This window comes from Polistes canadensis, unplaced genomic scaffold, assembly GCF_001313835.1.
Source record: "Polistes canadensis isolate GaletaPanama2010 unplaced genomic scaffold, ASM131383v1 scaffold_122, whole genome shotgun sequence".
Classification (NCBI taxonomy): domain Eukaryota; kingdom Metazoa; phylum Arthropoda; class Insecta; order Hymenoptera; family Vespidae; genus Polistes; species Polistes canadensis.
Genome location: NW_014569669.1, coordinates 250,631 through 270,036, shown reverse-complemented (window position 1 = coordinate 270,036; position 19,406 = coordinate 250,631). Strand labels below are relative to the sequence as shown.

Genomic DNA, 19,406 nt, shown 5'->3' with positions numbered 1-19,406 from the left:
CTCCTTTCTTCTCTTAAAACACCTCCTTCTTTCTGGACAGTACTCGAGAGAGAGAGAGAGAGAGAGAGAGAGAGAAAAAAAAAAGAGAGAACTATCTCAGCGAGTCCTTGAGATCTATCTCTTCTTATTCTCTTTTTTTTTCTCTTATTTTACTTCTACTTTTTCTATTACTTCTTCTTCTTCCTCTTCATCTTCTTCTTCTTTTTCTTTTTCTTCTGATCCTCGCTTTCCTTTTCTTCAAGAACTAAGCATCGCGTGTAACCTTCTACCCTTACCTGAGAGATCACCTGTTCGCAAGCTTGATTGTACATTGAAATTCCATGAGAGACAGTTTCGACAGTAATCTTCTACAAATCAAGAGCAACGAATGAATTGAGTTTAATCTACGTCAAGAGATATACGAATGAGATCTGTTATATCACACATCTTATTATTTCGTGAAATTATTTGAATATTATTTTGATAGATACTTCATCTTCGTTTCCTTTCTTTTTCTTTTTCTTTTTTTTTTCTGTTTTTTTTTTTATTTTCTTTTATGTTTAAATCAAATGCAAATTCTATTTTTTAATGTATGACGTTAAAACGTAACGATGTTGAGAAATCCTTTTCGCGATCATTTGTTATTTTCTGCGTAATCATCATGAAGGAAATGTTACGACTTATCTATCCATATCTCAGTAATATTGAAAGATGAAGCGGAAGTGAGGAGTGGTCCGCGTCTGTAAGAGTGCATCGCATTAAAACTGGAGCCTCTGGTATCCTCGAGCTACAAGCGAGAGACCTCCGAGATTCTCCTCCGATCACGGCGTCATAGTATGCGTGTTCGTCTATTTTCGGCTGGAATCCGTAACGTGGCTTTTAGAGCCGCGAATCGTTGTACCGTGATTCTCGACGATGCCAGAGGTCTGTCGATAATCAACGCCTAACAAATCTTGACTCGAATGACAAAGAGCGCGGAAGTACATCGATTCTTCATCGAGAACGACTGAATCGATTGAATTTTAATTGATTTCGGAAGTAAAAAAGACAAAAAAAAATAATAGAATAAAAGAAAGTAAAGAAAATAATGCTAAGACTAAAATCAAGTAACGAAAACATTAGGATTTTCATCATTTGGGAGAATGCGATTTGGATTTAAGTAGCAAATGCGACAGATATTTGATTGCTTTTCTATATCGTAACTTTATTTGAACAGGATATGTGCTTGGACGTTTAAAAATATATCGTCCTGTCGTAGCAGCATTAAAATATAAACTACATAAATATATATATATATATATAGTATATATATCTTAGATTCAAAAATAATATTCTTCAATTTACAGCGGGATATTACTACAACATCTAACACAGCACTCGCAAAATTGAAACGTATTTGTTAATCTCTGTACTCGATCGAACACGCCAACGCGCGACAATCTAAAAATCGAGGAAGACGTGAAAACTTGTAAGGTATGCCATATAATTGGCGTTAACTTTATAATTAAAAACATCGCGTTAGAATTGTTCTAGAATAATCGTGCCATAGCACTTAAGAATTATCTGAATTTATTATTTCCTTTGTTATTCGTTAGATCGTAGTAAACAAGGCAAACTTGGCGCATTTCTTTTATCGTTCCGTGCTCAATAAATCCGCAAGTTCGGCCGGAGTCGTCACGGGTAAGGAACATGTTCGATATCGACATACATAGGCTCTCGGTACACTTTTGTCCTGCTTCATCTTGGCAAGGACCTTGTTTTTGCGAAGCAATATATTATCGGGTTTATTCGGATCCGCAAATATTAGAACCTGTCCCGGTATCAGACGTTCGCGTACAACGCGCAATAACTCGTTCGTATCTTCCGCGCTCGAATTTCCTATTATATAGATCTGAAAAAGATTAACTTTCGTCGTTATCGGTCGATCCTTAATAGGATAATTAATAGGTGATAATTCAGACCCTCCCTGTTTGTCTATATCATAGACAAAAACGAATGAACATACGTACCTCCGTAGAACTATCGTGATAATGCAACAACGCTTTCACCATTTCCGCTAAAGAACTTGGTAACTGCGTCAAAGGTTTCTGGAACGAGGTAAGAAGACGTTCAGCTTTGTCCTTGAATTCGATACGTTCCAAGTAAGTCGTTAATCTCAATAGATTTCCACAGGCAATCGAGTTGCTGCACGGTTCCGCTCCATCGTGATCTGCAAACCCGAGATCATAAAAGTCACGATAACAAGCACAAGGATATTTTATATCTCAGCTTTTTGACGATGCCTCCTCATACTACAAGACAACTCGTACACCAAGCTGAAACACTGAGCAGACGTGCCGCTATAAATATTTTGACGTGATAGTCTTTGCTAGCGCGTAACACGGCTTCTCTTTAAAGAAACGAGAGAGGTAGGTATATCTCGAATCAAAATCGGTTAAGCGCTTTTGCGCGACCACGAAGAATAAACTTTAATTCTCTCTCATAGGAGCTAAAATTACATAGAAAAATATCTTTCATCGTACCGTCCCTGAGTCGTAGAATTATTGTAGGATCGTCCTTGGTAGTTGAGTAATAGCCGCCATTCGTAGTATCCCAAAAGAGCTCGTCCTGAATATCCTGAAGTGTCTCGGCAAACTCCAACCAATGTGGATCTAGATTAGCTTCGTACAGATCTAACAATCCCTTCACAACAAATGCATAGTCCGCGTGGTAGCCTCTTATAGGTACGCTCCTACGATATTTCGTTCGCTTCATCGATATTCCTATCTATTCTTAACTCTGATTTTTAAGCCTTTAAGGGCCGCAACCTGACAACGCTTAGGACAACAGTACAGGCTGCGGAACAGTAAAGGGTTAATGTATTCGATGCTAGCCTCCTATACTTACGTTAATACGATAGCGTCGTTATCGCTACGGTAACAACTACGAAGCAATAAACGTTCGGATTTATCATACAGATAACATTCGATAAACTTGGCAGCGTCTGTTGCCAAATCGACGTATCGCTTATTACCCGTTGCAGACCCAGCTCGGGCTAAGCCGCTTATCATTAGACCTGTGTTAGGAATGGAAATGTGAATAAATGAGAGAGACTATTATTAATGATTAATGATGATTAATAACAATCATTAGAGCAAGATATCGGTAAACAATTCTCACCATTCCACGCAGCTAATATTTTATCGTCTAAATGTGGCCGTGGTCTCTTTTCTCTAACTTCGAAAAGTATTCCTGATGCTTCTTTCAAAAGAGTTTGCGTTTTCTCGACCGTTAGACCAAAGTGCTTTGCTGTATCTTCAACGCTACCGTAAACGATTAACACGTTTTGCTTGTTCAATTCGCCATGAGGATCCTAAAATAGAGAATTTCTTAAGAATTTTCATCCTCGTAATAATGACTTTAACGAATCTATCTACGTACTCGACGCGGAGGTACATTTCCTTTCGGTTTGACAGTGAAATGAAAACAGAAGACCTCGCTTAGTTTCAATCCTTTTTTATCGACCACTTCTTGGGCCAAAAGCGTATTGATTTCATCGTACGTCCAAACGTAAAAAGCACCTTCCTTCTTTTCCCTTGATGTTTTCGTAGGATATGAATCCGCATCTTCGGCGCTGTAAAAGCCACCCTCCTACGATAACGATCTCAATTATAATTTTAGATTAGAACGAATCCGAAAAAAAATTTCTAATATACGCGGCAGTAGTACCTTGTGTCTCAAATCTCGAGAAACGTAAGTAGCTATGTCGTCAATAATTTCAGCAAAGAACGGATCCTTGGTAGTTAGAAATGCTTCGGTATACGATTGCAACAATTGGCCCTGATCGTAAAGCATTTTTTCAAAATGTGGCACGTGCCATTCTTCGTCAACAGAGTATCTTGCAAATCCCTTAAGGATGAAATGAAAGGTGAGAAAATGAACGGATCATGAAAAAAATAAATGTAGAGACAAATGTAAACTTACTTGACCGATATGATCGTGTATTCCACCAAGTGCCATTTTTTTAAGTGTATACACGCACATATCCAAACATGCACGAGCGATGTCATTAGATGGATCGCGTGCGTACATATAAAAAAGAAGATTCAAATAGACCGGCTGAGGGAACTTGGGTGCCTCGGAAAATCCACCAAAATTTGGTTCGTAAGAGCTCCTCAATAGGTAAACACATGCCATACCACATTCCTCCGAAGGTACAGATCGTTCCTGTTTAAAAAAGTAGAATGAGTCGATGCCAAGGCCGATTCTAATCGACTACACTGTATACCCATTGTCTTTCTTTCGCTTACGATCAGCCCTCCTTTGTTCTCGACTGCGTTCTTCAATCTCTGAATAATGGTCCCACCGAGTAACATTAGTTCGCTCTTATTCTCGCGCCACTGTAAGGAATAATCCAAGCGATAAAAATCTACCGTACGATTTAGTAAAACACGATATTTGTCGATTGAACAAAAATTATTCAATCTTTTAAAGATACCTCTTTGGAAATACTAAATAGGACTGTTTGAAATCCAGGTAATCCGTGTCTATCTTCCGGCGGAAAATAGGTTCCACCTATGATAGGTGTCAAATTCGGTGCGAGAAATACGCTCATCGGCCAACCACCGTGTCCAGAAATAGCCTATCAGAACAATCATTTTATTGGAGAAAATGTCTTGACAATATTACCTCTCACTTAATATGAATTCATATCAATTTACGCGATACCTGAATAAATGCCATATATATTCTATCGATATCCGGTCGCTCTTCTCTGTCAACCTTTATATTAACAAAATTCTTATTCATGATCTCAGCGATTCGTGGATTCTCAAAGGACTCCTTCTCCATAACGTGACACCAGTGACACGTCGAGTATCCGACGGACAAGAAAATCACCTTGTCCTCCGCTTTTGCTTTCTCCAGAGCTTCGTCTCCCCAAGGATACCACTGTACAGGATTTCTTGCATGTTGCAATAAATAAGGTGACTTCTCCAAAGCCAATCGATTTTGTCCCTTCTTGAGTAACGTTTCGTCAATATTTTTCGCATCGTTTTTCGTCGAGGATGCCATCGTTTTCGCAAATAATGTTAAAGATATTTCGAAATTATATGTCGATCTATATATAAAAATAAATCCCTCTCAAATTGTCATACAAATCACTAAGACGATAAATCACGCATACGTTAATATAAGTGAAGAAAAATACTTGCGAAGAATGTTATTTAATTAATGTGTATATATTACTGTAGTAATATTATCGCACGTATATCCGTAAAATTTACCTGCACAATTGCGATCCAATTATTACCGGAGGAAAATTATGTACCGAAGATCTACTTTTTCGACCACTGCGACTGTATTGTTTCTTAGATAATTCGGATAAATATCGTATTGATGGTAACAGGCTGCTTCTTCCCAAAAGCATAACAGGTGTAGCATGGAAAATTTATCTACGACGATATATATATTTGTATATAAACAACTAACTGTGTATTCTAAATTTAGAATGTTAAGTTTCAAATCAAATTCAATCAGTTTCGCGGTATGTCGAAATTAAAGATGGCGTCTACGCATTCTCGTATAGGATATATCGATACTGTATATAAATACGTAATATTCGGAAATAATACTAAATGTTTATATCTTCTATTTAAAAATAATATGACATTAGTCTCATTAAACCAATAGTACGCGAATAATACTAATAAATCATCATATGTTGTCTCATGTGAATGATACGGTATGAAATACATATAAATATAAGTAATAAAATTTTCTAACCTGTACCGACATCGAAATATATCGAAAGTAACTCTTGATACTTGTTTTCCTCAAAATTGAACAACACTACTGAACCTCACTCCTTTGTAATAAAAATCCCATTGAAAATGTGGTGATATTTGATATACAGATTACAATGAAGTATTAAAAAAAGCTTAGGTGACCTTCGCTAATGCGTAGTTGTTGGTATTTTGCGACTGCTCAGTTGTTTTGATGTGATCTGAAACAAGGCGTACGATGTCATCGATACTACTGAACATTTTTTAATAAATCTAAACTAAATCGTTCAACTTTCATGATTTCTTAATAAACAGATTAAACAAGATTAGAAAAAAAGTAATGTATTAAGAAAAAATAACTATCAATAAACAGGTAGACAAAAACGATAAATGTATAATATTCGCAATGAAATTTTCGCGGTTAAAATAGTCGCATAATAATCCATAGGTAGCGCAACAGTAAACGTCATATTTTGTATGCTTAAATTTGTATTTATCACTCTCACATCGCAATGTTACAAACTTAGTGTCATTAAAATAAGAGATCGTTAATTTGAAAAAAGATATCAAATATATTTATATTTTATTTCTCCTGTAATAAGATGTGTTTTTAAATCGTTGTCAATCGTTGTTCGAATATAATTGTAGATCAAATTTCCAATAACCTAAAAACTCTGACACAATGGCAGCAATACATCGAGAGGCCATCCAAAAACAAATACAGCAGGATTGGGCAAATCGTGAATATATAGAGGTCATCACCGGAAATATTAAAAAAATTACTGATTTTCTTAATTCTTTTGGTAAGTTAAAGAATGTTTTTATAGAAATTCTTAGATTTCAATATCATTGGTAAAAGAATTAATATAGAAAAAAATTGTGAAAATTTATTTAAATGAAATTCATAGAAGTGATATCAAGTATTATTTAGGAATCGAATTATTAATTAAAGATAATCTTCATTTTATTTTCTTTCAGACATGTCTTGTAGATCACGGATAGCTGTTCTTAATGAGAAGCTTACGACATTAGAACGTAGGATAGAATATCTAGAAGCTTGCGTGAGCTTAGATTTATCTGTCATTTGCCATTTTATGTCTATGTGAGTTGAACATATAATTAAATTTATCTAATCAATTACTTTTTTTTGTAATAGGTAACAAAAGGAGAAACGTTAACATAAACTGGACTGATAACTTATTATTGATATTTTATTATGTTTTCTTACATACACTTGGAGAAATTACATTTTACTACTTCAAATGTATTCTGAAAATATTATTTAAAACTAACCTTATATAGGCTAGTCAAATAATATTGTGTAACTAAACAACTCAGTAAAGTTTCATTTTACATAAAAAGAATAACCTGGGTTTGAATATCTTACATCAGGCGATCTGTCGAAATTAAAAAGCATCTGTGATTCTAAAGTCCTAAATTTTTCTGGTTTATAACCATTTAAAAGCTGGTATTTATAAAGTGCTGCTCCTAAAGATCCATATGCAGTCAACATAGTTATAATACCGCCTCTGGGAACAAGAGAATAAACAAAGCCGCCAGCAACCAATGCTAAAAGAAATGATAGTAATCAATTAAAATACCGATTATGATTTAAAATAATCTTTTAATTAATATGTATTACTTACTGCCATAAAAGTAATTCCATGGATCGTCTTTTTTTCTGATATTAGTTAAAAACAATACAGTAAGAGTAAATGCTGACGATGCACCTATCCAAACCAGAAAATGTTTTCCACCCCGAATAAAGTTTTCATATTTATGAGGTGTTGGTCGTGCAACACAAAGATCAAATGAAGCTGTCGTAGCAGCACCTATGTAAGCATATTTCCCAAGTCCTATTAATTTATGAAAAGGCTCCTTTCCTTCTTTAGTATGATCATATGTAAATTTCCTTAGATACTCTCCAAACATAGTAGCGCTATAAAATAAATATATAAATTGAATAAAATAATTTACAAAAATAAATGTTTAGAAAATATAAGGACATGTAAAATATCTTAATTTTTTTCTTTTTTAAGCACTGCACGATCATTTTTCTCTCATTTATGAAACATAACCAAAGAACTATAGAATATTACGTACATTTTAAAAAATAATACAGACACAGAGTATGTATATATGTACCTTTTTAATTAAATTAGCCGTTTATTGAAAACATAAGTAAAAAAACTCGTAGCTGCCAATTCTTACGTATTTTCACAATATAATAAAACGAATCACACAATTCACTATAGTAAAGTAACAAATTTATCGTATTACATAACATCTACCAATCGAATATTCTCTTTAAAAAGTATGCACCAATGAAAATCAACCGTTCAATAAAACAGAAAGCTCCTTTACGCATGTCAAGTAAAATTGTTTTTACCTGGGTTAGAGAAGAGAACAATGATTTGACCAGTTTTTGACCTGTTATGAAAGCATTCCAATTAGTTCTTTAAAAGTTTATAACCATCTACTTATTTTCGTATCTTAGAAGATACAAATTATAAAATGTTGCATCTAATGGTTATGAGGACTTTACCGAAGGTGATTATCATATATGGATTTTTCACTTATCATTTAATTAAAAATCTTATTAAAAAATAAGATAGCATAATAATATTTTTTAATTTTAATTCATTATACTACCATCTTTTATCTACTCATTATCTTTTAACTTAAGTAATCTAAAAACATAACAAAATATTTACCAATTGTATGGTCATATAATCTAAATGTTACTATTACATTATATATAAGTAAAAAGAAAAGATTTATTTAGTAATTTGAATAACTCATCTTCTTTAACAATACCTTACATTGTTGTAAAGATATAATTTGATTTCAGAATATCACATTAATCCATCTCAGGGCACTAAACACATTTCAATCTTTATTGAATCAAAAGCAACAGAACATAAATGCCAATGTACCAGGTCTTAGCGAAAAGTGCTGCAAACTTCCTTCAACATGTAAGAGAGCTTAAAACATTTTTTTTTCTTCAACTTTAGATGAAAAATGATATTAAATATTTAATGAAAGAGCTTGTGTGCGATGAAAGACTATTTGTTCTGTTTTAGCTGTGGGACCAAACGCATCCAAAGATAAAGAGTATAAAAATCCAGAGTACTTTTGTTATCATCTAGATTCATTCGCAGAGGCCGAAGTGGAATTAGCAAAGTATAGATTACAAGCACCGTCTAACAAAGTACCCTTCAAACAATGAACAATAACCATTTAAATCTATCAAACAAATTTTATTGTCAACAATCAGGAATAATAAAGAAAATAATAAGTTTATAGTTTCATTAGAAAACAGTGTGATAGAATAAGAAATATTTAATATAAAAAAGAAAAAAGATATGCTTAAAAGATCTACTTTTAATGATAGTAAAAGAAAGATCATTTAATTGACATTGAAATAATTATGTAATTCTATCGTCAAGACGCTATATTAAAACGAACGTTAACAGTGTCACATATTTGTGATACATATTTCCATTGAGAGCCCATATTACACATTTGTTACAATAATCAACGCAACAAATAAGTTCTAGGATGTGATTGAAATTTCCTCTTCTCCGTGGCGAGGTAGAAAACGTGTAAATTTCATTTTGAAAATTGTCGATCGGAAATGTGAAATAAATAAATAAATTCTTCTAAAGTAGAGATAAGGTACGAATTATAGTTATACTATCGTTTGTATTAACGTAGTGTGGAATTTAATTTAAAAGGCGGCTGGTATGTCACGCGCGCTCGTTCGCTTATTGGAATAAAACGAAAGCTCCGTTTAACTATATAAGAGAAAGAATCTATTAGGCGCTACTGTAGAAAAATGTACATTTAGAACTGCGCACGTTACTCCAATCTCTCTCTTCGGAAGAAAGAGAGAGAGAGAGAGAGAGAAGAGAGAGGGAAAGAGAGAAAGCAAGAGCGTGAACACGACCAACACGAGTAGTGAAGAAGTTACACGTCATTTGTTGTTTATCATTTATCTTTTGGTCGTGTTAAAATAATAATCCATAATAACGAAGTCATTTAATAACAGTTTTCACTTCAAATATTTTATTTCAACCGATAAGAGGTTACTAAAAATAGAAAGAAGATAACGCATCCATAAACAAGTGATATATATATATATATTTTTTATACTCTTATTGTGTGAGTGAAAGAATACCATCAGCTGCAACATGTCTTCCTTTGTCATTAGAAGAAAATTTTTCGGTTTCTGCGCCAATGGATTCCATTACAAGCACACGAAATTCCCGGCTTTTGAAAAGATCCGATTATTTAGGTGAGTTTGCGCGATACATCTTGCGTGATTTGCGCGGATCTTCTTTTTTTTTTCTTTTGTATCATTTCTTCTTGTTATTCTCACAGATCTTTCAAGTTTTTTTCTTTTTACTTTTTCCAAGATCTTTTTTAGTCTATTTTAACTTAATCGGTTATTTATGTATCTTGTTATCTACTTTCGTCATTGTCTTTATATTATTAGTAGCTTAAAAATCAGTGACCGGCAGATAGAACATATTTTACCGATGTCCAAATTTTGTTCAATCAATCTTTCATAACTACTATACATTTAGCTTAAGAGACAATGGCCGGCGGACAGAACATATTTAACTAAAGTCCAAATTTTGTCCAATAAATCTCTCATACCTACTATACATTAGAGGGAGATTACTATACGTCATACTTACTATACAAGCTCGGCGGCGGTTTTTATGGTGTCATTCAAATAGCAGAGGTACAAAATTTAGGCAAACTTCACAAGCATTTTACCAAGGCTGATATTTGGATATTTTATTATTTACTATTATTATTATTAAAAAAAAAAATAATGACAGACAATTGTGACGATCCTAAAATTATGGCAGAAACTTTTGAAAAAAGATCAAATTTTTTTAATTATTTTTTAAAAAAGAACAAAAAACTTGCATACGAAACTAGAATTAAGTCAAAATTAACATGCATTGATGATCAATCGATCGATCGATTAATCAATAAAGACGTCATCGATTTATTATGTTTTATCTAGCAATCAAAAATAACAGTTTAAAAAGATCTTCATTACTATTCTTTTAACATTCTCCTGCCGATAAGAAATTATTTGTATTTTCTTCAAATCGTATTACATTTGAATTTTTAAACTTTAAGCATTCTTTATCCAACCTTCGATCTATTTACAAATAATTAGTCTATTTAAATTTGTTCGATTACGATATTATATCATTGATGTGTAAAAAAAATAATTGATGTTTATTTTAAATTTATCTCATCTTTTTTAACTACAAAATTTAAATTTTACAAAGCGACCGTATCGACGATGTTAAATCGTACGATTAACGTTAGAATATTCACGGGATTTTTCCATTATTATTTATAGTCTCGTTTTAATGATTATATCAATAAAATCCTCCTTCGTTAAATTAGGATCGCATTGTATTATTGTTTGCGTTCCACGATGCGTTATCGCCTTTACAATTATTGTCCAAGAATCACTTATATTTGCTCTTGTTTCTTTCTTCTAATTCGTATTATATATAGAAATAAATAAACATTAATCGATGAGATTGTTTAGCGAATTAAATGAAATTTATTTAATAATTTCTACATTTATAAATTTAATATTTGATCTTACCTCGTCATATAAACTCATATTTTCGTTATTATTTTTTAAAGCATTGTTCGTATCTACATCATTTTCCAAAAACGGCATATTTTAATAATATACATATATTATATCAAAATAGAACACTTATATAAGATATAACAAAATTATCTAGCATAATTTTCCAAAGAATATAATTATAATGGTCACGAAGGAAACGTTCTTTGTTACGATATTCACATTTTCGTTATCGATAGAAATAACAAAATAAGAAAAAAAAAAAGAAACGTTTCGTTTATGTAACTTTGAATACTTTTACTTTTAAATATGACGACCTGTTACATTGTCATTATAATGTACATGTTTGCACGTTGGTATAAATTTAAGACGCTCGACCGATGCTTTTCATTTTTGAATTTAGAGGTATAGAAAAAAGTTTACAACCGACTTCTTCTTACTTACCAGTTAAAAGTGAATTGTCTTTATAATTGAATTATTAATAGAGAAAAAGTTCATACATAGATTAATTGATAAATTTATTTTTAGAACTACGAATCAAGAGTTACGAATGATGGCACATATCATGACACAAACAACTTGGGTGACAACCAAAGATGAAAGTCGCGAGATGATGGCCGTATGGCCCGACGTCGTTCGCGATCTTACAAATAATAATCAAAACTTAGATTTACCTGAGGTCACCAAGTGGCTGGTGAAAGTAATATTCAAACTTATTATAATAATGAACATTTCTTGTTGTTTATATAAAATTTAAAAACACTAGAGCGGAATTTTTTTTCCAGGTATTACAGTACAATGTTCCTGAAGGAAAGAAAAATCGAGCATTAGCATTAGTTTATGCTTATCGAATGTTTGTACCTCCAGAACAATTAACAAATGATAATATTCGATTAGCGCGTATACTAGGCTGGTGCATAGAACTGGTCTGTAATTTTTTTTTGACCTATTGTGAACATTATAAAATATATAATCATTATAATATGAAACATTTAATATTTTAACATTGATAAATAACATACATATATAAATAAATATATATATAGATTTGTATATATGTATGTATGTATATATGTGCAGCTTCAAGCATTCTTGTTGGTAATAGACGATATCCAAGACAAATCTCTAATGCGAAGAAATCAGCCTTGCTGGTATCTTAATAATAATATTGGTTTATCAGCCATTAATGATGGATTAATGTTAGAAAATGCTATATATCAGCTACTCGAAATGCATTTTAAAAAAAAAGATTGTTATATTGATCTAATGGAAATTTTTAGAGAGGTGTGTACTTACTTTATTTCATTATTTTTTTTAACGAATGAAACCATTTGACAAGTATTTATACCATTATAAATAGGTTACCATGAAAACGTTAATGGGACAAAATTTAGATATGTTATCAACTAATCATGGTAAGAAGCCAAATTTAAATCTATTTACAATGGATCGATATAATTCCATCGTCAAGTACAAAACAGCCTATTATTCCTTTGTACTGCCGATTAAGGCTGCCATGTATCTTGTAAGTAAACTATAGAGTTAAATAAAAAATTGCATATGCTTGCTTACTACAATATTTTATTTAATAAAATATACTTTTATTAACATATAGGCGGGTATTAAAGACCCAGAAATGCATAGGCAAGCACAAACAATTTTATTAGAAATGGGCCACTTTTTCCAAGTACAAGATGATTTTCTAGATTGTTATGGTAATCCAGAAGTCACCGGTAAAAGTAATGATGGAGATATAAAAGAAGGAAAGTGCTCATGGTTAATAGTCGTTGCATTACAACGTGCGACTCCTGAACAAAGAAAAATATTAGAAGTGAGCTTGATATAATCATTTAACAATTTAAGATACATTTTAGATATTCTTATTACGTTTTGTCACAATTAATGCTTTTTGCGTTTTTTAGGCATGCTATGGCTCTGAAAATCCGGAGAAAGTTAGTCAAGTAAAACGTCTATATAATGATATTGGTTTGCCAAACACCTACTCTATATATGAAGAGGATACATTTAATTTACTTAACACACACATACAACAAATATCACGTGGCTTACCACACGATCTTTTTCTCAAATTTTTAGAAAAGTTTTATCATAGAGTATCATAAAAATATATATATATATATTTTTTTTTTAATAATCATTGAACTAACTGATGCGCAAAGAATTTATGAATTTAAGTTACAATATAAGACAGCTACGTTCAAAGATTAATGACTATTTTTTCATTTAAAGTATTGGTATATTTCTTTCAAATATTATTATATTAATTGAAATTTAATGATTATTATATTAAATGATCATTGATAATAAACTAACAATATTTTCTACAATTTTTTTGATATCGAAATGGATAATAATAACATAGCAATGTATGATTGTATTATTACAAATAAATTTTGTATGATAATTATCTATTTATATAATTAAAATAACTTGTCTGTATGAGCTAAAATTATTGACAAGGCAATAAAACTTCTTTTTCTATATATTACAGTTCACGATAGTTTTTTAATTTTTTTTCTACTTCCCCATTTTTCAGTTTTTCTCACATTCTTACGAACTTTGGCGCGTACAATTTGTTTTAATTCGCGTCTCAAATTCTTAAATTCCTTCTTTGGTACCGATTCCTTCTTAAAAAAATTTAAGGCATCTAAAACATAAATATTGTAGTATTTTATATAATCGATTAATTAACAAATTAAATGTGTTCTACACGTGTACCTTTGAACCGTTTATCATTCGTCGAAAAGAACAAATTATCGCTATCTTTTCCAAATAAATTAATCGATCCTTTTTTTTCTTTATAATTTGTAGTATTCATTTTTGTATCAGCTTCATTTTCATTATCCGATGAATCGTATTTAAATGGATTCGTGGAGTCGAAATTAAGAAACGATTTTTTGTTTTTGGATATCTCTTTAGCTTTGGCATAAACTCCAACATTTTTTTGTTTCTCTGAGAAAAAAGGAAATGAATTTATGTTCAAACAAAATAAGTTAATGAGTTAACAAAATGATATGCAAATTAGCAAAGTATACCAGTCTCGTCAATATCCTTTCCATATGTCTTCAATAAACTAAATTCTCCTGGTTGATTTAAACTCTTGTTTAAGGAATTCGATACCGAATAATATATATCCTTTGATACAATAATTGGTTCATCTTTGTTAGTTTCTTCTGCAATTTCTTCTTTTTTCTTTTTCTTTTTAGTCTTTACGCTAGATTTAATTTCTTCCTTGGTAAGTTCATATTTTTTGTGTTGGTCTTCTGTTGGGTCATATCGTATCATTCCAAATTTCCTACAAAGTCATATTAAAGATGCTTAGTATTATTTATAAATCAAATTTATATATCTTATAATATTTTTAGTTTTTACTTCACTGGTTCTTCATTTTTAGTCTTTTTCGCAACTGGTACACCCAAAACATCTTCCAATATATTAAACTGCCATTCTTTCTCATTTTCTATATCGCATTCATCGACTCCTTCTTTATCTTCTGCATCTTCTTCGATAAAACGATTGTCCAAAGTAAAACGAGAATCATTACCATAATTTGCTTGTAATTTTAAATACTAAAAAAATATATACACTGTGTGTGTGAATGCTATTTTACTGAAGTTTTAAATTTTCACATAGTATAGACCGTACCTTTGCGTTTAAATTTTTCTTTGTTTTGAATTTATCATCATTCCAGTTGAATTCTTTGTCATCGTCATCGTTTTCATTATCAAATAAAGGTTTACGTTTTCTCTTTTCTTTTCCTTTTTCAATAGTAACATCTTTTTCAATGTTATCATCGAACACGATCCTATTTGCTTGACTTTTATCCTATAAAAGTCAATTAGTTTAGTGCTTCTAAAGAAATATTAATTATCAGCGTATAGTAATCATTTATATTGTTTTTTTTTACTTGACTAATACGTGAAACAAAAACGATATTATTTATTACTAACAATAAATCTAACCTACCACATTTTTTAAAGCATCGCTAATAAGCTTTTCTTTAGCTTTAAATTCTTTCTTTTTCTTTTTTAAGGATAGTAAACGTCTTTTTTCTGCTTCTTCATGCACAGTCATTTTTAATAATTGACAAAGCTTTCTTATTTTGTATTAATTTGTTAATTATTGTATTTCTAATAACTTTTTTTAAGCGTATAGGTTATGGTATACGTATTTATTTTCACATGTAGCACGTGTAACACTACTGCGCCATCTATGAAACAAAGGATAAAAAAGAAGACAAAATAGACACGAATTTTTCTTTATCATATATTGGGAGAGAAAGGAAAAAAAATTGTATATCAACATCGATATTTTTTAACAAATGAATTATTTAATCATTAGGTAAATTAATAAATTTAATAATTAATGTTTAAAAAATTAAACAATCAATTGCTTTTCGTTTTTATATCTATTTATTCCTTCAATATTTTATTTGAATAATGTTAATCATTTTCTAAATGATAAATTACAATAAGTTCTGTTGAATAATATACATAACACAGAAGCAGTCAGTCGAGTTAATATTTTGGATTAATTATATAGACATCGTTTGTCTTGACACAATATTATTTAAGATGTCATGTATAATTTATGGATAATTTATTCGTTTTAATGATGATTCCAATTGTGCACATAATATAGAATAAACATTCATTGTATCAAGTATTTGACTCGTGTATTGAAATGTTGGTAGATTCTTTCGTATCATCATTTATTTGTTCAACTATTTCATTTGAATTTTTATGATTTTCCATTTCTAGATTTTCTATTTCGCCATTTTTCATTAGTTCACTCTTCTCGTCCAAATTATTATATTCGTCTTTATAAAATAACAGAAAATGTTATTCGTAAAAATTGTTAAAAAGAAATTATTCAACGTATTTACATACGTACCGGTATTCTTTTTGATTTCATCTATAGAAAAATGTATGCTTTCATGATTATTGATAAAAAGAAAATATTTGTCATCGGCTAGTATTGAAATACTTTGTATAGCTTCTGGCTTAACATTTAATAACCATAATCTTCGTCTTTCGTTATTTAATTGTTTAGATAATCTTTCCATACTCTGTCAAAATCTAAGATTACTATAAGGAGTATATAAATGAAATAATTAAGTATAATTAAATACCTTTATAGCAGTGTAATCGAAACCTTGAAATCTTTCACAGTCTATGATCAATGGTACTTTTTTTTTCTCATATTCTGTAGCTATCATTTCTAATTTGGTTGAAAGAAAATCAACTGCAGGATAATAAAATCCTGTGTCAGGTTTAAGCATCAGGTATTCATTTCCCAAGTCTGTCTAAGGTATATATAAAATTATTATTAATTTAAGAATATTATATATATTTTTTCAATAAATTTAAATTTATATTTACCTTGCATTCGATAGTGCTTAAATTAGGTCTAGCCGATGGATGAAGTAAAAAAACAATATTAAGTGCGGCACCAAAGAGAAGTCCTATTTCAATATTACAAAGTATGCAAATCACGAAGGTCGCTATAGCTGCCACTGCATCTTTTTCTGCAAGATTTCAAATACATAAACATTAGATTCTAATAATACGTATGTGAAATACGTTTTTCAATTTCAGGGAATAAGTAACAGCACAATAAACTTAATAATAGATGAAGCGTTATAAAGATTAGAGATTGCTCACTGGATCCTTTCCAAAGAACTTTGAAAATTCGTAAATCGACCATAAATAAAACTGCGCTTACTAATACTGATGCGAGTGTCGCACGTGGTATATAGTAAAAGTAAGGTGTTAGAAAACTAAGTGCTAACAACGTTAAGGTTCCTGAAATATTAAAATGATACGGAAGATTTAATAAAATAAGAAAGTAAGGATTGAAAATATTGTACGATAATCATATATTTTACCTGTATATAATCCCGCCATAGGCGTCTGTACACCGCTCGTAGAACTTACTGCGCTTCTTGTAAATGCTCCGCAAGTTGGCATTGACGAGAAAAAACTTCCAAGTATGTTACAAATACCGAGAGTTAACATTTCTTGCTTCGCATTTAACGAGTTACCACTTGCTAAAATCGAACAAGTTAGTTCCTTTTTCGAAGACAACGATAAAAAAAAAAGAGAAGTTAATTGTTTCTATCTACCAAAGGCTTTTGCAATCGCCACGTTAGTCAAGACCGCGATAATTGGTACCATAAGTATGCCAGATCCATAATGCGAGCACATATTGAAAAATGTGTATGTACGATTTCCGATCTGCGATGAAAAGGGCGGTAAAGACATAGCAGGTAATCCGGGTTTAACTTTTCCTATAAAATGCATTCGCAAAACAAACAAGCAAACAAAAAGACAAAGAAAAAGTAAATAAATAAAAGGACTTTATTTCCAAGAAAATTCTCATAAAATCATGACAACCTGAAAGAGTAAATGGAGAAGATTCCGGCGTTGTTAAATTAAACGATATAATAGATGTTATCAAGACGATAAGAGCATTACGTCCAATGGAAAAAAACCATAATATCTTTTTTATCCTTGTTATTTTGTTGCTACCACTTTTGTTTCGAAATTTTTGAAGATTCTACGAAAATTCATATTAGATTTAATATGCAAAAATTAACAAGAGTACGTTATCAAAAATAAAATATCCTCGTATGAGATAACTTACCTTGAAAAGTAAAAGAAATACTATGCAGGAAAAACTTAATGCTATATCGGGTAGATGTACGTTTTCTATATTATTATATGTTTGTTTTAAGGTATCGACTATAGTATGCGATTTATATCTTAGACCTAAAAGACCTTGAATTTGAGCTACGATTATAATTATTGCCGCTGCCGAAGTGAATGCCGATGTAACGGGGATGGAAATGAAGTCCACCAAAAAACCTGCACACATTTATATTATCTATCAATTAAAATAGAAGATTTTCTGATGTTTGATATTTGAAGATTTTTTGAAACGTTAAGAAATTGTATACACTAGGAATACCAGCCTAAATTTAATAAACCCATCGCTAATTCTACGCATCCTGCCAAGAATGTAAGGAGTACAACAAAATCTGTTGGCATATCATGCGTGTATTCCATCACTAAGAGAGACATCAAGGACGTAGGTCCAATAGAAACTTCTTTGGTTGTTCCAAGTAGAACGTATATAAAACCACCGAGAAACGCGGAGTAAAGGCCATACTGTAAATTTACACGATAATTGATTTCACATTCCTTTTATTCTTTTTCGCATTAAACAAAAAATTGGATAACAGTTATACCTGAGCAGTTAATCCAGCTAGTGCAGCATAAGCGATACTTTGTGGTATCATGGTGAGTCCTATTGTAATACCGGCTATTACATCGGATACAGCTTGAAATTGAGTGTACTTTGGAAGCCATTGTAATATCAACAAATATTTGCTGAAGTTATCACTAAAGTTCTTCTTTTTTTTCTTCTTTTTAGCATCATCTGCGAGAATTGAATCCTTCCTAGGCACTGACATTGCTGTTTGTGTATATCGGGGATATACGAACTGAAAGAGATATCGCGACAAGTGTTAACGCATTTCAAAATTTGACGCGATTCGGATCTTTCAACTACTCCTTGAATGATCAATCTTTCCGTTGAAGGAGTAACGTGCGACGGAAGAGTGCTTATCTGGCAAACGCAGAAATACGAATAGCTCCATATTTCACTTTATAAGTAGATATCATTCATGTCTTCTCAAATCCTTATCACCAAACCTATTCGTAAAGCTGTAGGTAAACGTCATCTTCTTCATTCCTGATAGAGCATATTATTATTTTTCTTCGTTAATGAGCATCAATGTTTTTTTCCTTTGTATTTCTTTTTCGCTGGTAGCTCTCTTGTGTATTGACACAGTGATAAAAATATTTAAAAATAAGGAAAACCTTGAGCTGGCATTAATAATTCTAGTCATTAACGCCGTTCTATCGACTAATTTTTCTCTCTTTCTTAAACCGACAATTACCACGATATACGATGATTTTCTTTATCTATTCGAATATTCGTAACTCTTA

General features: G+C 31.2%; 7 protein-coding genes and 1 long non-coding RNA gene across 9 annotated transcripts; 4 read left to right on the top strand and 4 right to left on the bottom strand.

Moving 5' to 3' along the window:
- Positions 1–1,157: 1,157 nt before the first annotated feature.
- LOC106788051 (spermatogenesis-associated protein 20) lies at positions 1,158–5,967 on the bottom strand. The gene is made up of 13 exons (XM_014750972.1): positions 5,743–5,967; positions 5,244–5,411; positions 4,687–5,077; positions 4,457–4,600; positions 4,269–4,358; positions 3,943–4,185; positions 3,688–3,867; positions 3,400–3,609; positions 3,139–3,331; positions 2,866–3,034; positions 2,502–2,710; positions 1,989–2,188; positions 1,158–1,870 (listed from the first exon to the last, which is right to left on the bottom strand). The coding sequence occupies exons 2-13, from the start codon at positions 5,384–5,386 to the stop codon at positions 1,610–1,612; spliced, it is 2,433 nt and encodes an 810-aa protein (XP_014606458.1). The 5' UTR covers positions 5,387–5,411; positions 5,743–5,967; the 3' UTR covers positions 1,158–1,609.
- A 221-nt stretch (positions 5,968–6,188) lies between these two features.
- Positions 6,189–7,105, top strand: LOC106788046 (probable protein BRICK1-B). The gene is made up of 3 exons (XM_014750964.1): positions 6,189–6,544; positions 6,720–6,802; positions 6,898–7,105. The coding sequence occupies exons 1-3, from the start codon at positions 6,424–6,426 to the stop codon at positions 6,922–6,924; spliced, it is 231 nt and encodes a 76-aa protein (XP_014606450.1). The 5' UTR covers positions 6,189–6,423; the 3' UTR covers positions 6,925–7,105.
- Positions 6,935–8,044, bottom strand: LOC106788044. Its single transcript, XM_014750962.1, has 3 exons — positions 7,887–8,044; positions 7,388–7,680; positions 6,935–7,310 (listed from the first exon to the last, which is right to left on the bottom strand). The coding sequence occupies exons 2-3, from the start codon at positions 7,671–7,673 to the stop codon at positions 7,087–7,089; spliced, it is 510 nt and encodes a 169-aa protein (XP_014606448.1). The 5' UTR covers positions 7,674–7,680; positions 7,887–8,044; the 3' UTR covers positions 6,935–7,086.
- A 56-nt stretch (positions 8,045–8,100) lies between these two features.
- On the top strand, positions 8,101–9,226 carry LOC106788045. The gene is made up of 3 exons (XM_014750963.1): positions 8,101–8,291; positions 8,593–8,716; positions 8,825–9,226. The coding sequence occupies exons 1-3, from the start codon at positions 8,256–8,258 to the stop codon at positions 8,968–8,970; spliced, it is 306 nt and encodes a 101-aa protein (XP_014606449.1). The 5' UTR covers positions 8,101–8,255; the 3' UTR covers positions 8,971–9,226.
- Positions 9,227–9,566: 340 nt separating this feature from the next.
- Positions 9,567–13,596, top strand: LOC106788042 (farnesyl pyrophosphate synthase). Of its 2 annotated transcripts, none has more exons than XM_014750959.1 (7): positions 9,567–10,038; positions 11,902–12,073; positions 12,159–12,299; positions 12,454–12,657; positions 12,734–12,898; positions 12,989–13,204; positions 13,296–13,596. In XM_014750959.1, exons 1-7 carry the CDS (start codon positions 9,935–9,937, stop codon positions 13,494–13,496), a joined length of 1,203 nt encoding a protein of 400 aa, XP_014606445.1. In that variant the 5' UTR covers positions 9,567–9,934; the 3' UTR covers positions 13,497–13,596. The 2 variants fall into 2 exon arrangements, with proteins under 2 accessions (XP_014606445.1, XP_014606446.1); XM_014750960.1 differs by lacking the exon at positions 9,567–10,038 and adding an exon at positions 11,739–11,826.
- Positions 13,597–13,610: 14 nt separating this feature from the next.
- Positions 13,611–15,609, bottom strand: LOC106788043 (probable RNA-binding protein CG14230). The gene is made up of 6 exons (XM_014750961.1): positions 15,361–15,609; positions 15,040–15,219; positions 14,767–14,963; positions 14,430–14,689; positions 14,113–14,346; positions 13,611–14,041 (listed from the first exon to the last, which is right to left on the bottom strand). The coding sequence occupies exons 1-6, from the start codon at positions 15,466–15,468 to the stop codon at positions 13,887–13,889; spliced, it is 1,134 nt and encodes a 377-aa protein (XP_014606447.1). The 5' UTR covers positions 15,469–15,609; the 3' UTR covers positions 13,611–13,886.
- A 189-nt stretch (positions 15,610–15,798) lies between these two features.
- Positions 15,799–18,881, bottom strand: LOC106788026 (sodium-independent sulfate anion transporter-like). Its single transcript, XM_014750912.1, has 11 exons — positions 18,644–18,881; positions 18,368–18,563; positions 18,040–18,260; positions 17,790–17,952; positions 17,519–17,683; positions 17,282–17,443; positions 17,058–17,198; positions 16,776–16,921; positions 16,526–16,699; positions 16,288–16,462; positions 15,799–16,213 (listed from the first exon to the last, which is right to left on the bottom strand). The coding sequence occupies exons 1-11, from the start codon at positions 18,866–18,868 to the stop codon at positions 16,053–16,055; spliced, it is 1,929 nt and encodes a 642-aa protein (XP_014606398.1). The 5' UTR covers positions 18,869–18,881; the 3' UTR covers positions 15,799–16,052.
- LOC106788031 lies at positions 16,614–17,255 on the top strand. Its single transcript, XR_001381859.1, has 3 exons — positions 16,614–16,704; positions 16,790–16,893; positions 16,992–17,255. It is a non-coding gene; the product is annotated as an uncharacterized LOC106788031 (long non-coding RNA).
- Positions 18,882–19,406: the final 525 nt, after the last annotated feature.